At 44.7% G+C, this 13,132-nt stretch overlaps 2 protein-coding genes across 4 annotated transcripts in view; both read left to right on the top strand.

The window, feature by feature from the left end:
- Window positions 1-7,271, top strand: part of LOC106580510 (condensin complex subunit 2) — a 33,598-nt gene extending 26,327 nt beyond the window's left edge. For 2 of the 3 annotated variants that reach the window (XM_045703271.1, XM_045703270.1), the window contains 6 exons: window positions 4,086-4,190; window positions 4,393-4,536; window positions 4,741-4,851; window positions 5,955-6,034; window positions 6,318-6,393; window positions 6,731-7,271. In XM_045703271.1, coding sequence (XP_045559227.1) covers window positions 4,086-4,190; window positions 4,393-4,536; window positions 4,741-4,851; window positions 5,955-6,034; window positions 6,318-6,393; window positions 6,731-6,790 — 576 coding nt within the window. In that variant the 3' untranslated portion in view covers window positions 6,791-7,271. The remainder of the gene's footprint in view (window positions 1-4,085; window positions 4,191-4,392; window positions 4,537-4,740; window positions 4,852-5,954; window positions 6,035-6,317; window positions 6,394-6,730) is intronic. The other variant, XM_014161663.2, reaches the window with a different exon arrangement.
- Window positions 7,272-8,401: 1,130 nt separating this feature from the next.
- On the top strand, window positions 8,402-12,779 carry LOC106580511 (vesicle-associated membrane protein 8). The gene is made up of 3 exons (XM_014161668.2): window positions 8,402-8,688; window positions 11,085-11,240; window positions 11,573-12,779. The coding sequence occupies exons 1-3, from the start codon at window positions 8,674-8,676 to the stop codon at window positions 11,750-11,752; spliced, it is 351 nt and encodes a 116-aa protein (XP_014017143.1). The 5' UTR covers window positions 8,402-8,673; the 3' UTR covers window positions 11,753-12,779.
- The last annotated feature ends 353 nt before the right edge of the window (window positions 12,780-13,132 follow it).

Below are 13,132 nucleotides of genomic sequence, written 5' to 3'. Positions count from 1 at the left end.
GTGTGTGTGCTCCGTGTGTGTGCTCCATGTCAGTGTGTGCTCCGTGTGTGTGTGTGTGTGCTCCATGTGTGTGTGTGTGCTCCATGTCAGTGTGTGTGTGTGTGCTCCATGTCTGTGTGTGTGCGCTCCATGTCAGTGTGTGTGTGCGCTCCATGTCAGTGTGTGTGTGCGCTCCATGTCAGTGTGTGTGTGTGTGTGCTCCATGTGTGTGTGTGTGTGTGTGGCTCCATGTGTGTGTGTGTGTGCTCCATGTCAGTGTGTGTGTGTGTGTGTCTTTGTGTGCTCCATGTCTGTGTGTGTGTGTGGCTCCATGTCATGTGTGTGTGTGTGTGTGTGTCTCCATGTCAGTGTGTGTGTGTGCGCTCCATGTCAGTGTGTGTGTGTGCTCCGTGTGTGTGTGTGTGCTGTGTGTGTGTGTGCTCCATGTCAGTGTGTGTGTGCTCCATGTCACTGTGTGTGTGTGTGTGTCTCCATGTCACTGTGTGTGTGTGTGTGTGTGTGCGCTCCATGTCACTGTGTGTGTGTGTGTGTGTGCGCTCCATGTCAGTGTGTGTGTGTGTGCGCTCCATGTCAGTGTGTGTGTGTGTGCGCTCCATGTCAGTGTGTGTGTGTGTGCGCTCCATGTCAGTGTGTGTGTGTGTGTGTGTGTGTGTGTGTGCGCTCCATGTCAGTGTGTGTGTGCGCTCCATGTCAGTGTGTGTGCGCTCCATGTCAGTGTGTGTGTGCTCCATGTCAGTGTGTGTGCTCCATGTCAGTGTGTGTGTGTGTGTGCTCCATGTCACTGTGTGTGTGTGTGCTCCATGTCACTGTGTGTGTGTGTGTGTGTGTGTTGTGCTCCATGTCACTGTGTGTGTGTGTGTGCTGTGTGTGTGTGTGTGTGCTCCATGTCAGTGTGTGTGTGTGTGTGTGTGCTCCATGTCAGTGTGTGTGTGTGTGTGTGCTCCATGTCAGTGTGTGTGTGCTCCATGTCAGTGTGTGTGTGCTCCATGTCAGTGTGTGTGTGCTCCATGTCAGTGTGTGTGTGCTCCATGTCAGTGTGTGGTGTGTGCTCCTTGTCAGTGTGTGCGTTGTGTGCTCCATGTCAGTGTGTGCGTGTGTGTGCTCCTTGTCAGTGTGTGCGTGTGTGTGCTCCATGTCAGTGTGTGCGTGTGTGTGCTCCATGTCAGTGTGTGCGTGTGTGTGTGTGCTCCATGTCAGTGTGTGTGTGTGCTCCATGTCAGTGTGTGTGTGTGCTCCATGTCAGTGTGTGTGTGTGTGCTCCATGTCAGTGTGTGTGTGTGTGTGCTCCATGTCAGTGTGTGTGTGTGTGCTCCATGTCAGTGTGTGTGTGCTCCATGTCAGTAAGTGTGTGTGTGTGTGTGTGTGTGTGTGCTCCATGTCTGTGTGTGTGTGTGCTCCATGTCAGTAAGTGTGTGTGTGTGGCTCCATGTCAGTAAGTGTGTGTGTGTGTGTGTGCTCCATGTCAGTAAGTGTGTGTGTCCATGTCAGTAAGTGTGTGTGCTCCATGTCAGTAAGTGTGTGTGTGCTCCATGTCAGTAAGTGTGTGTGTGCTCCATGTCAGTAAGTGTGTGTGTGCTCCATGTCAGTAAACGTGTGTGTGCTCCATGTCAGTAAACGTGTGTGTGCTCATGTCAGTAAACGTGTGTGTGCTCCATGTCAGTAAACGTGTGTGTGCGTGCTCCATGTCAGTAAACGTGTGTGTGTGTGTGTGTGTGTGTGTGTGTGTGCTCCATTTCAGTAAACGTGTGTGTGTGTGTGTGTGTGCTCCATTTCAGTAAACGTGTGTGTGTGTGTGTGTGTGTGTGTGCTCCATTTCAGTAAACGTGTGTGTGTGTGTGTGTGCTCCATTTCAGTAAACGTGTGTGTGTGCTCCATTTCAGTAAACGTGTGTGTGTGTGCTCCACGTCAGTGTGTGTGTGTGTGTGTGTGTGTGTGTGTGTGTGTGTGTGTGTGCTCCATGTGTGTGTGTGTGTGCTCCATGTCTGTGTGTGTGTGTGCTCCATGTCAGTAAACGTGTGTGTGCGTTCCATGTCAGTAAACGTGTGTGTGCGTGCTCCATGTCAGTAAACGTGTGTGTGTGTGCGTGCTCCATTTCAGTAAACGTGTGTGTGTGCGTGCTCCATTTCAGTAAACGTGTGTGTGTGTGTGTCGTGTGTGTGTGCTCCATTTCAGTAAACGTGTGTGTGTGCTCCATTTCAGTAAACGTGTGTGTGCTCCATTTCAGTAAACGTGTGTGTGTGTGTGCTCCGTGTGTGTGTGTGTGTGTGTGTGTGTGTGTGTGTGTGTGTGTGTGTGTGTGCTCCGTGTGTGTGTGTGTGTGTGTGTGTGTGTGTGTGTGTGCTCCATGTCTGTGTGTGTGTGTGCTCCATGTCAGTGTGTGTGTGTGCTCCATGTCAGTGTGTGTGTGTGTGCTCCATGTCAGTGTGTGTGTGTGTGCTCCATGTCAGTGTGTGTGTGTGTGCTCCATGTCAGTAAACGTGTGTGTGCTCATGTCAGTAAACGTGTGTGTGTGTGTGCGTGCTCCATGTCAGTAAACGTGTGTGTGTGCGTGCTCCATTTCAGTAAACGTGTGTGTGTGTGCTCCATGTCAGTCGTGTGTGTGTGTGCTCCACGTCAGCGTGTGTGTGTGCTCCACGTCAGCGTGTGTGTGTGTGGGCTCCACGTCAGTGTGTGTGTGCTCCATGTCAGTGTGTGTGTGTGTGCTCCATGTCAGTGTGTGTGTGTGTGTGTGTGTGCTCCATGTCAGTGTGTGTGTGTGTGCTCCATGTCAGTGTGTGTGTGTGTGTGCTCCATGTCAGTGTGTGTGTGTGTGTGTGCTCCATGTCTGTGTGTGTGTGGCTCCATGTCAGTGTGTGTGTGTGTGTGCTCCATGTCTGTGTGTGTGTGTGCTCCATGTCTGTGTGTGTGTGTGCTCCATGTCTGTGTGTGTGTGTGCTCCATGTCAGTAAACGTGTGTGTGTGCTCCATTTCAGTAAACGTGTGTGTGTGTGTGTGCGCCACGTCAGTGTGTGTGTGTGCTCCGTGTGTGTGTGTGTGTGTGTGTGTGTGTGTGTGTGTGTGTGTGTGTGTGTGTCTCCATGTCAGTAAACGTGTGTGTGCTCATGTCAGTAAACGTGTGTGTGTGTGTGTGTGTGTGTGTGTGTGTGCGTGCTCCATGTCAGTAAACGTGTGTGTGTGCGTGCTCCATGTCAGTAAACGTGTGTGTGTGTGTGTGCTCCATTTCAGTAAACGTGTGTGTGTGTGCTCCACGTCAGCGTGTGTGTGTGCTCCACGTCAGCGTGTGTGTGTGCTCCACGTCAGCGTGTGTGTGTGCTCCACGTCAGTGTGTGTGTGTGTGTGTGTGCGCCACGTCAGTGTGTGTGTGTGTGTGTGTGCTCCACGTCAGTGTGTGTGTGCTCCACGTCAGTGTGTGTGTGCTCCACGTCAGTGTGTGTGTGCTCCATGTCAGTGTGTGTGTGTGTGTGTGTGTGCTCCATGTCAGTGTGTGTGTGTGTGCTCCATGTCAGTGTGTGTGTGTGTGTGCTCCATGTCAGTGTGTGTGTGTGTGTGCTCCATGTCAGTGTGTGTGTGTGTGTGTGCTCCATGTCAGTGTGTGTGTGTGTGTGCTCCATGTCAGTGTGTGTGTGTGCTCCATGTCAGTGTGTGTGTGTGTGTGCTCCATGTCAGTGTGTGTGTGTGTGTGCTCCATGTCAGTGTGTGTGTGTGTGTGCTCCATGTCAGTGTGTGTGTGTGTGTGTGTGTGCTCCATGTCAGTGTGTGTGTGTGTGCTCCATGTCAGTGTGTGTGTGTGTGCTCCATGTCAGTGTGTGTGTGTGTGTGCTCCATGTCAGTGTGTGTGTGTGTGTGTGCTCCATGTCAGTGTGTGTGTGTGTGTGTGTGTGTGTGTGTGTGTGTGCTCCATGTCAGTGTGTGTGTGTGTGCTCCATGTCAGTGTGTGTGTGTGTGTGTGTGCTCCATGTCAGTGTGTGTGTGTGTGTGTGCTCCATGTCAGTAAGTGTGTGTGTGTGTGTGTGCTCCATGTCAGTAAACGTGTGTGTGTGTGTGTGTGTGTGTGTGTGTGTGTGTGTGTGTGTGCTCCATGTCAGTTGTGTAAAGAGGGACAGAAGAGGTTGTCTGGAGAGCTGGAAAGCATCGGAGACGACGACTACAACAACGCCAACGACACAGCCAACTTCTGCCCTGGCCTGCAGGTCTGTATTGTAACTCCCATGTCAGTCTTATACAGCTTCCATTATGTGTCAATAAGACCACTACAGAGATATGGAACTTGCCACTGTATCATTACCCCCACTAATTCTATAACTTCAGCCCTATTTTGTTAGTAGCTGGTTTTGTAATTATTTGGCTACTCTTTCTCGCCCTCTCTACATATCAATCTGACTCTCTCTATAGGGTGGGGACAGTGATGATGGTGAAGGTTTCAGTGGAGGTGCAGATGCCACCCAGCCTTCCGCAGACAGTAACCTCACCTCCTCACAAGACCATGACGACGTGTCCACCTATGGGGAGGACAACCTGGTGCCAGAACCACACCGGGTGGGAAGGGGAATGGTTATGGGGAGCCAGTGTTCAGCAAGTGTCATGCTCTGAAATTTGTGTAGAAATGAATAAAGACTAAATAATTGAATGGGTAAACACCAATGTTTTGGGACCCAGTGCCGCCTTCAGGGTATAAATGCTCTGAAATGGCAGCATCATGTTTGAAATGTTGTTAAAGCCCGGCTTTGCTTTTCATTTCAGGTGAACAAGATTGAGATAAACTACGCCAAAACAGCCAAGAAGATGGACATGAAGAGGCTCAAGAACACCATGTGGAATCTTCTGACTGACAGTCTGGAAAAAACAGCCAAGGTCAATTTTAAAGTGTTTTCATGCCTCTCTTTCCACTTCCGAGGTCTCATTGACAGGCTTCTATGGTTGGCTAATAAGTTGTTTTTTTTCCCCCTCCATGCCTCTTCCTTGCTGACCTGGGTAGAATATCAATAGGTTTTGCTCGTCTCCTCTGTCCTCTCCTCACCTGCTTTTGAAAAGGTCAAAGGTAGTCAGGGAGAGGAAACAAATGTGCTTGTATGAAGTCACTCTCCTGCTCCAATCGCTCTTCATCGGGTAAATTGCATATACAGGGGTGGAATGCCAAAATAAATGTGTTCTGATAAAAACAAATGTGGCTAGATGTGAAAGACATTTTATAGATAAAAGGATAAGTAGCATATCGTTTTTAAATGTGTGCATGCTTTTCTCCTTTGAGAAAACGGCTGATTCAATGGGGGTTTGGCAGATTTTAAAACACTTCCATGCTAGAAGCTGAAAGGATACTCTTGTGCATCCTCTGCTGAACTAAATAATCAAGGAGGTGAGCACTCCTCTGTTCGCCTACTAACAATTTGACACTCCTTGGACCATGGAGTTTCCGGGTCATGGAGGAGTGGACAGACTTGCCCAATAGCTGACATGCATAAAGATGGCGACCCCCATGTACTTACTACAAATACCTAATTTGCAAAGTTCACTGTGTTATACAGTGCTCCCCATTTACTCTTGTTTTGTATCTGCATTAGTATAGTAAACTTGATCCCGATTCTAGAACCAAGACCATTTTAAAAAGCGAGAAAGTAGATTGTGCAGATTTATTGGCACATTGAAACGTCGCGTGCCGTAGTTTAAAAACTGTGGGTATTGCTAAAGCAATAACTTCATCTGAATTCCTCCATCTTTATGCACCTTTCGCCATTGAGAATCTTCCCTGGGTTCAAATACTATTCAAAAGCTTTCAAATATTTTGGCCGTTTGCTTAAGTCTGCCAGAAGTCCCAGGTCTGCACGGTTTGCACTTTGATTGGTTCCATTCCAACAGCCAAGCTTAATTTACCACAAATTAAATTTGAAATTATTTCAAATAGTATTTGAACCCAGGACTGCTTCCTTGTGGTTGACAGTGTTATGTTTTGTTCTCAGCAGGAGGTGGAGAATGCTGAGACTTTAGAGGTGTCTGGGGAGAAAGTCTTCAGTCAGACCACAAAGACCCTGCTTCAAAGGTACCAAGCCTTAGTATCACCACTGGGCCCATTCTTAAATGGCTATATAGTTTTCTCAGCTGCCATTTGAAGAGAATTGTAGTTGTTTTGCTTCTTCTTCTTCTTTTCATTAAACTAGTAGTGAGATAGACGTGTCATTTATTTAGACATTACTGCCAACTGAGGGACTTTGGATGGTGATGGTCCAAACATTCATTTGCTAAAAGGGATGTGGATGGGACATATGTGCTAATAAATAATGTAATAAAAGCCATGTCTTGTTCTCCCTCGCCTGTCACTTCAGCCTACCCCCCACCATGGCTCAGAACCTGTCTGTGCCCCTGGCGTTCGTCGTCCTGCTGCACTTGGCCAATGAGAAAGTGAGTAGCTACTTCTCTGACCTATTGCACCATGTCATTAGTAAAATAAGTTGGTTCTAGACATGGCTATTATGTTGTCATGTAGTAGTGGTAGTACATATCTACATTATTAACTCAATACATTTAGAGCTTTTATCAATTGAGCGGGTGTGTGGAAGGGTTCACAAACCCTTTAATCTGCACAATTTATTTTGCCTGTGTTAAATATAAACTTGATATGAATCTTTCAGATAGTCGTCAGTATCAAGACTGTTTCCACTTGGTAGTTGAGTGTGAATGAAGAGTTAACCACGCCACTCAATTTTTTTGTCATTCATTGTCTGTTTTCTTTAAAAAGAATTTGGAGCTCGTGAAGGTGGACGACATGTCAGATATCGTCATCAAGCAAGGTCAATGAAAAGGGCTAAACAATGGGACTTAAAACAGAGACTGGTTTCCTTTTTCTCCTCAATCTGCTTATTCTCACTTTTTCTATGTATGATGAATTCCCGGCCATTCGTGTCAAAGGCGCCATCACATTTAGGTGATATATGTTATTTCTAGGAAATGTATAGTAAGTGTCCCTTTTTAAAAATGACTCATCTGTTTATTACCTGAATAGTGTTTTAAACATATTTACCTGTACATTCAGTTGAACCTGTCCTTTTTTTGTTCTACATCTATTGTGTGTAAATAACAGTGGAGGCTGCTGAGGGGAGAGTGGCTCATAATGTCTGGAATGGTATCAAACACATGAAAACCATGTGTTTGATACCATTTCATTTCGGCCATTTATTATGAGTCGTCCTCCCCTCAGGAGCCTCCACTGGTAAATAATATAAATGCTTCGCTCCTGCCTTCCTCAGGACTGTGTAATGTGTACATACCAAAAATAAAAGTTTGTTTTTCTACATTACACAGGAATCGGGTACAAGGTAGCTATTTTTAGGTAATGGTTATTTATGCTTTACCTTGTTAAACATTCAACTGGCGTCATTGGATTGTAGTGTACTCCCTGCAGTCTGTCCCAAACTGCACTCCTTTTTACCAGAGCTCTAAAGGAATGGGTGCCATTTGGGACACAGACACAGGCTAAAAACCAGTTGGTCAGGGTTAACAGTGTGCGGGCTGGGTGATACTGCGTCAGCATGACTGGTAGAACAGGAGCTGCTGGGATGGGTGGAGTCACTCACTTATTGATCTGGTGGCTGTAGAGGGAGGTTTGCATGTTGATACAGCCTGACTTGTCTGACAATGTGTTGTATGTTGTTACACTGCCTCAATCTCTCACCCACCCCCTTCCCTATCTTGAATGACACACTACATTTGGAATGTAAAGCAGATCATTGTTTTCCATAGGTCCACTCCCACCATTAACACTGTATTACATATAATGTAGCCCTACTGAATGAGATTTTTGGCATCAAAAGCTTACAGCAAACTACCTACTAGCAACCACACAAGACTGTCGACCTAAAAGCATGTCTGAGACTGAACCTGCATCAGATATGTAGTATCTGTCAGCATGTGAGATCAATCCTTTTAGACAAGATCCATCTTTATCACTGGGACATTATTCTGTGTTCAAAACAACTAGGAAATCCCTGACTCAGGGCATTCATGACAACAGTGAACTCGGGGAAAACGAGTTCCGACTGGGAAAAGTAGTGGTCATCTAACTCGGAATTCCAAGTTGGAAAATGTAGGGCATCATTCTAGAGCTCCGACCTGAAGATCGCCGACGTCATGATTTGACCTCGTTTTTTTTTCCTGCGTTCCCAGTTGTTTTGAACGTACTGAAGTCGGAGATGTCCAAGTTCCCAGTCGTTATGAACGCGGCATCGGGCCAGACAGCAGATAGGGGGCTGACGTCAATCTACCTGCTGTAATTTATACAGTTCTTGCGCACAGAAGTTACAGGTAGAAATGAAACCGTTCCTTGCTGTAGCGCCCAGCACATACCAACGATGATCAAGAATCCTGATGTGAAAGTTTGTGGGCTAACAAGCACAACGACATTCTGAGTTGGGTCCATTTTCTTACCTGCTGCAGGTGCACCAGAGAACGGCGTACTCTAACGCCCTCGTGAGGATGCAAAGTGGAAGCTGAAAGAAAAGGTGGGTCAAGTCGAAGGACCTCTTCACTTTAAGGAAGAAAAAAAGTTCATGAGCAACAGGAGGCAACGAAGGCTGTTCAGCAGGAACATCAAACTCGCATAATCCATGAAAAAAATTATACAAATTGGATGCATCGGGATTAAAAAATAAACTCCGGTGACGATAAACGAAGACTAAAGACAAAATGGATAATAATTTGGTAGGTGCTGATCATGGAACGTTCGGTTCTATTCTGATGTGTTGTTGAACCAGTCTCATTCGAATCCACACATTAATAGCCTGGCTTTCTCAATTGAGAATAAATGTTACAGGTTGATTGCGAGTCAACAGTGTGTAAAGTTGTGAAAATATTATGCTTTGCCTTCATTCATTGCGCACATTCTATCTGATCAAGAAGTCGCTGGCAGTATCGCTTTTGCGGAAGATTGCGTTTGAATTAATTCAATTGTAACGTTTGTGTATTTGACATGGCGCCTGTGCACCAATTGTTACTTTGGGTATTTGTTTTGATAATCACCACAAATTGTAGCCTATTCCATAAATACAACAACAATTCATAAAAGTATACCCCTGTCATAGCATATAAAGAGTCATTATGTAACACTTCAACGACTTTCGCTTGAATCGTCAGCTGTGTATGTTTTAAGGAAAATATAGGCGGATAGTCAAATATACCAAACTCAAATACTACACCTTACTTTTTATGGTCTCTATGGGAGAATACTTGGAGAAACCCGTATGAATTTAGTGTGGATTACTGTACTGTACTTTCCCCCCAGGAGTAGATGTCAAGTTTTGAATTGCCATTACAAGGGGGACTTCAGCTAAACTAACACAAACATACATTTGGCCTTTCTTGCCTGTAGCTGGATTGTTCGTTCCCTTCATCTCTGTTAACATGAAACAGTTATTACAGTAAATGGTTTATTTGTTTGGTAATTCATCAGCCTGTTGACTCATCATACTTTCCAAAATAAAAAACATATAAGCACAGGATGGAACCTAGGCTATTTTCTACTTCTGTGCTAGAGCTGAGTTTAGACCGTTCGTTCACAAGGAAGTGGGCAGGTTGGTAGGCCTAATATTGCTTGCCTGGTGTCAGTTGCCTGGGTTGTATGGTCTTGGAGGGTAGATTGTAGACAGACCACTTGACAGGCTCTTCAGCATTAGTTTCTCCCAAATCTATTAGCAAGACACAGTCCAGCGTGTACCCAAGAGTTTGGTTCTGGGTTGAGGTTCAGAGATTACTTAAACATAAATGTCTGATCCATGAGTCAGTCCACAATATCCATGAGACGCACTTTAGAACCAAATAAAAATAAAGACCTGATACATTGTCATTTGCACATTGTAGCTGACCAAAATGTGAGGGAAATGACTTGGTATTTACATGTACATTTTAGAGCACAGTGGAACACAAATCAAGTGCTTAACCCCTGTTCAACATGTTTTGGCATGCCAAGGAGTTGGCATATCACAAACAGACTGGCACTTATTTACTGACCTAAGATCCATAATTCATCTAAATGATTTCCTCATTTATGTCAGCAAAGTGGTCATCTGTTTGATGTATCTCTGTCAAGAAGGAAAGACTACAGCCGTCATGCCGAGGTAATGCTGTGTGTTGTGAGTTTGGATCTCTAACCAGTTGAAGGACTTTCAAAGCTTCAAAAAGGCTTGCTTCTCAAGTATTTGAATATGATACTGTGTAATACTGTATGTAGCCTACTAATCTCTCTAACATCAGTGAACTTCCTTTGTCAGTATGTAATGTTTCTCTCTTGGTGGGACTTGTCATTTGATAGCAGTCGGCCATTCAGTGGGCCTCATACAGGCAAAGCCCTGTGCCAGGAGAAAGCAGGTTGTGAAGGAACGAGGGAGGAGACTGAGAACAGAGGGGTGGGGGGAGCCAGGTTGTGACGCAGCAAATCTTACCGTTTCCTGGAGACGCCTGTGTTTTTTGAGCCAGTGAGCCTGCTCGTGGGGTTTGGGAGAAACAAAAATTGCAACATGCACACTCACTCCTTTCTCTTTGTCTCACATACAAAGCCTAACACGTCAGCAACGTCTAATCAAGTCTTTTGCACTTTTAAGTGTAGTGAAGTTCGTCAGCAAGCTAACTGGCTCTGGATGTGAAAAATAGCATTTCCTGGCTTACAGGGACCTTCAGACATGTACTGTCAATTAAATGTGCCTGTTTAAAAAAAATATATATATATATATATATTCCTGACATGGATCTTCATTGGCTCTTGTGTGCATCTGTTATTTTTGTGCAGGTCTTGCATGATCATTCAAAGGCAGCTATGACATAAGATATGGACATTCTTCTGACTAGACCGTAAAAGGTTATTTGAGAAGTGATACAGGTGTAAAACTTCCCCACAGGGTTCTCTTCTTACTACTGTTAATGGATTGTTGATAAAGCTTTGTAGGAATAATCTACACCATAACCCCAGTCAGCCCATTAGCAGCATTTGAGTGCTTGAGTCCTTTACCATTGGCTTGATGGTTTATATTTCACACAGATATTCTCAGTTTATGAAAATACGTGCTGGATGGCTCTCGCCTCTGTCTGTCTCTGTCTGTCTTCAGGAGCAGGGAGAGGTGGTGGAGCAGGACAAGGTGAAGACCCTGCAGTCTCAGGTGGAGGGAGTGAAGGACATCATGACCCAGAACGTGGACCGGATCCTTGCCCGGGGAGAGAGGCTGGACGACTTGATGGGCAAGTCAGAGGACCTGCAGGCTGGGGTCAGTCAGTCCTGCAACACTGCTCCACATCTCTGTTCTACATTGTCTCTCTCCTCATCATGTGCTCCTCACTGCATTCATTTGTCCTCACTTAACATCTACTATAACTTCATAGTACATCCAATTATTGATAGCTAAAGTATTCAATGGACCTAAAGAGTGAACCATGGTGTGGGTTTGTTCAAGGTGTGCATTTAAAAAAAAATCTAATTGCAGGCCACAAACCTTCTGAAATGTGTAGACAACATATCTGCAGTTTACAAAGCATTGATTACTGCAAATGGTAGAACTTCTGTGAGCGTGTTCCTAGCAGCATCCCATCTCTCCCTCAGGCTGAGGACTTCAAGCACACGTCCCAGAAGGTGGCTCGCTCCTACTGGTGGAAGAACATGAAGCTGTGGGTGGTGATCGTGGTCATTGTCCTCATCATAATCCTCATCATCATACTGCTCAGCACTGGCGTCATCCCAACCAGCTCCCCTGTTCCCAAACCTACTACAAAACCAAACTAGTCATGTTTTTTCCCACTGTGTTTCAATGTGTTTTAGCTGAGCTGGTTACTAGAGAGAATGTCAGTGGGTTTTTTTGTTTTGAAAGATGGGGAAAATTTCGCTCCAATGGTATAGTGGAAGAGAGGGGGAATTGAAAGAGGGAATGGAGAGAGAGTCTGAAGAAGCATGAGAGCCTTTTGACCTCTATCCATGACCTGATACTCCATCATACACAAACTGCGGGAACTCATGTCATGACCTAATGAGGGTTCTCATGGTCCCTGTACTCAGGCCTTGGAAACTCTGGCTAACTCCAGTCAACCTGTTGTGAGAGAGGTGGAATTGAACAGCTAACAACTCCCCTTGCTGGTCCAAACAAGTGTCTCAAGCTCCTAGGACTACTGTCAGCCATCTCATAGCTTTGTTAATGTCTTCCTCTCATATAATAGGCCAATGGCTTTCAGATCAATTGTAATTCAGCAATTGCTCAACTATTTTTTTTTCCCACTTAAGGCTTCATTCATCAAAAATGTATTCATCCAGATAATGTAATCTTGACTAAATTGAAACGGTTAATTGCATAGTACCTTTTGGTAGGCCTACCTGTTTTCTTTAACTACTTGTGGGTTTTAATTCATCTCCCTGCACACTCCAATGTTACAATACCAGCCAAGCTTTGGGGAGGTCAAGGAGTTAACTCCCATGCTTGTATATAGTTATCTTACCTGTATATACATTTGTAAAGCACCCACATGGGGACCTAAACCATCCCAGTAGTGTAACAATGAGGTTAATTTGAGGCTATTTATTAATGTTGTTTTTAATCAACAAAACCAATGAAAGAGAATTATATGGACCCCCCCCCCCCCAAGAGTCCTATTAGTAGATATGTGGTTTAGAGATATAATTGTATTTTAGACAAGTAGGATGTATTGGGAATTTGGGCCAGTTTCAATTGCTATAGAATTCTATTATTTTGTTTTTCATTTATTGATGGAGTTCAATCATGTTATATCTGATTAATTCTAGAATAAATAGCATTTACTTCCTCAGTGATTATGTTAATTATTCTGTTATCCTCTTACCTGACCAGCCAAGAGGAAGACAGTACACTAACACAAAGAGGTTGGTAGAGTTGTTGAATGCACCATGAGAAATTCCTTAATTGTTTTTACTGTGTTCTTACTACTAGAATCACTCGATAAGCTAAGCGGAAACAAGGACGTCTCAAAGAAGTGCTTTCTTTGTGATTTGACAGAACAGAATAGTTGAGCCATTACCGCAACAGTCAGTGTTACAAGAGTTTTAAACTAATATTTAATATCTTTGGTGGAATCATTAACAGTATTTTCTTGGACTATATCTTTGATTTTCCAGTGGGTGCTTACTTTTTTGGATTTT

The sequence above is a fragment of the Salmo salar genome, chromosome ssa20 (genome assembly GCF_905237065.1).
Source record: "Salmo salar chromosome ssa20, Ssal_v3.1, whole genome shotgun sequence".
Classification (NCBI taxonomy): domain Eukaryota; kingdom Metazoa; phylum Chordata; class Actinopteri; order Salmoniformes; family Salmonidae; genus Salmo; species Salmo salar.
The sequence above is the reverse complement of the archived record's forward strand: the minus strand, read 5'-3'. Positions and strand labels throughout refer to the sequence as shown.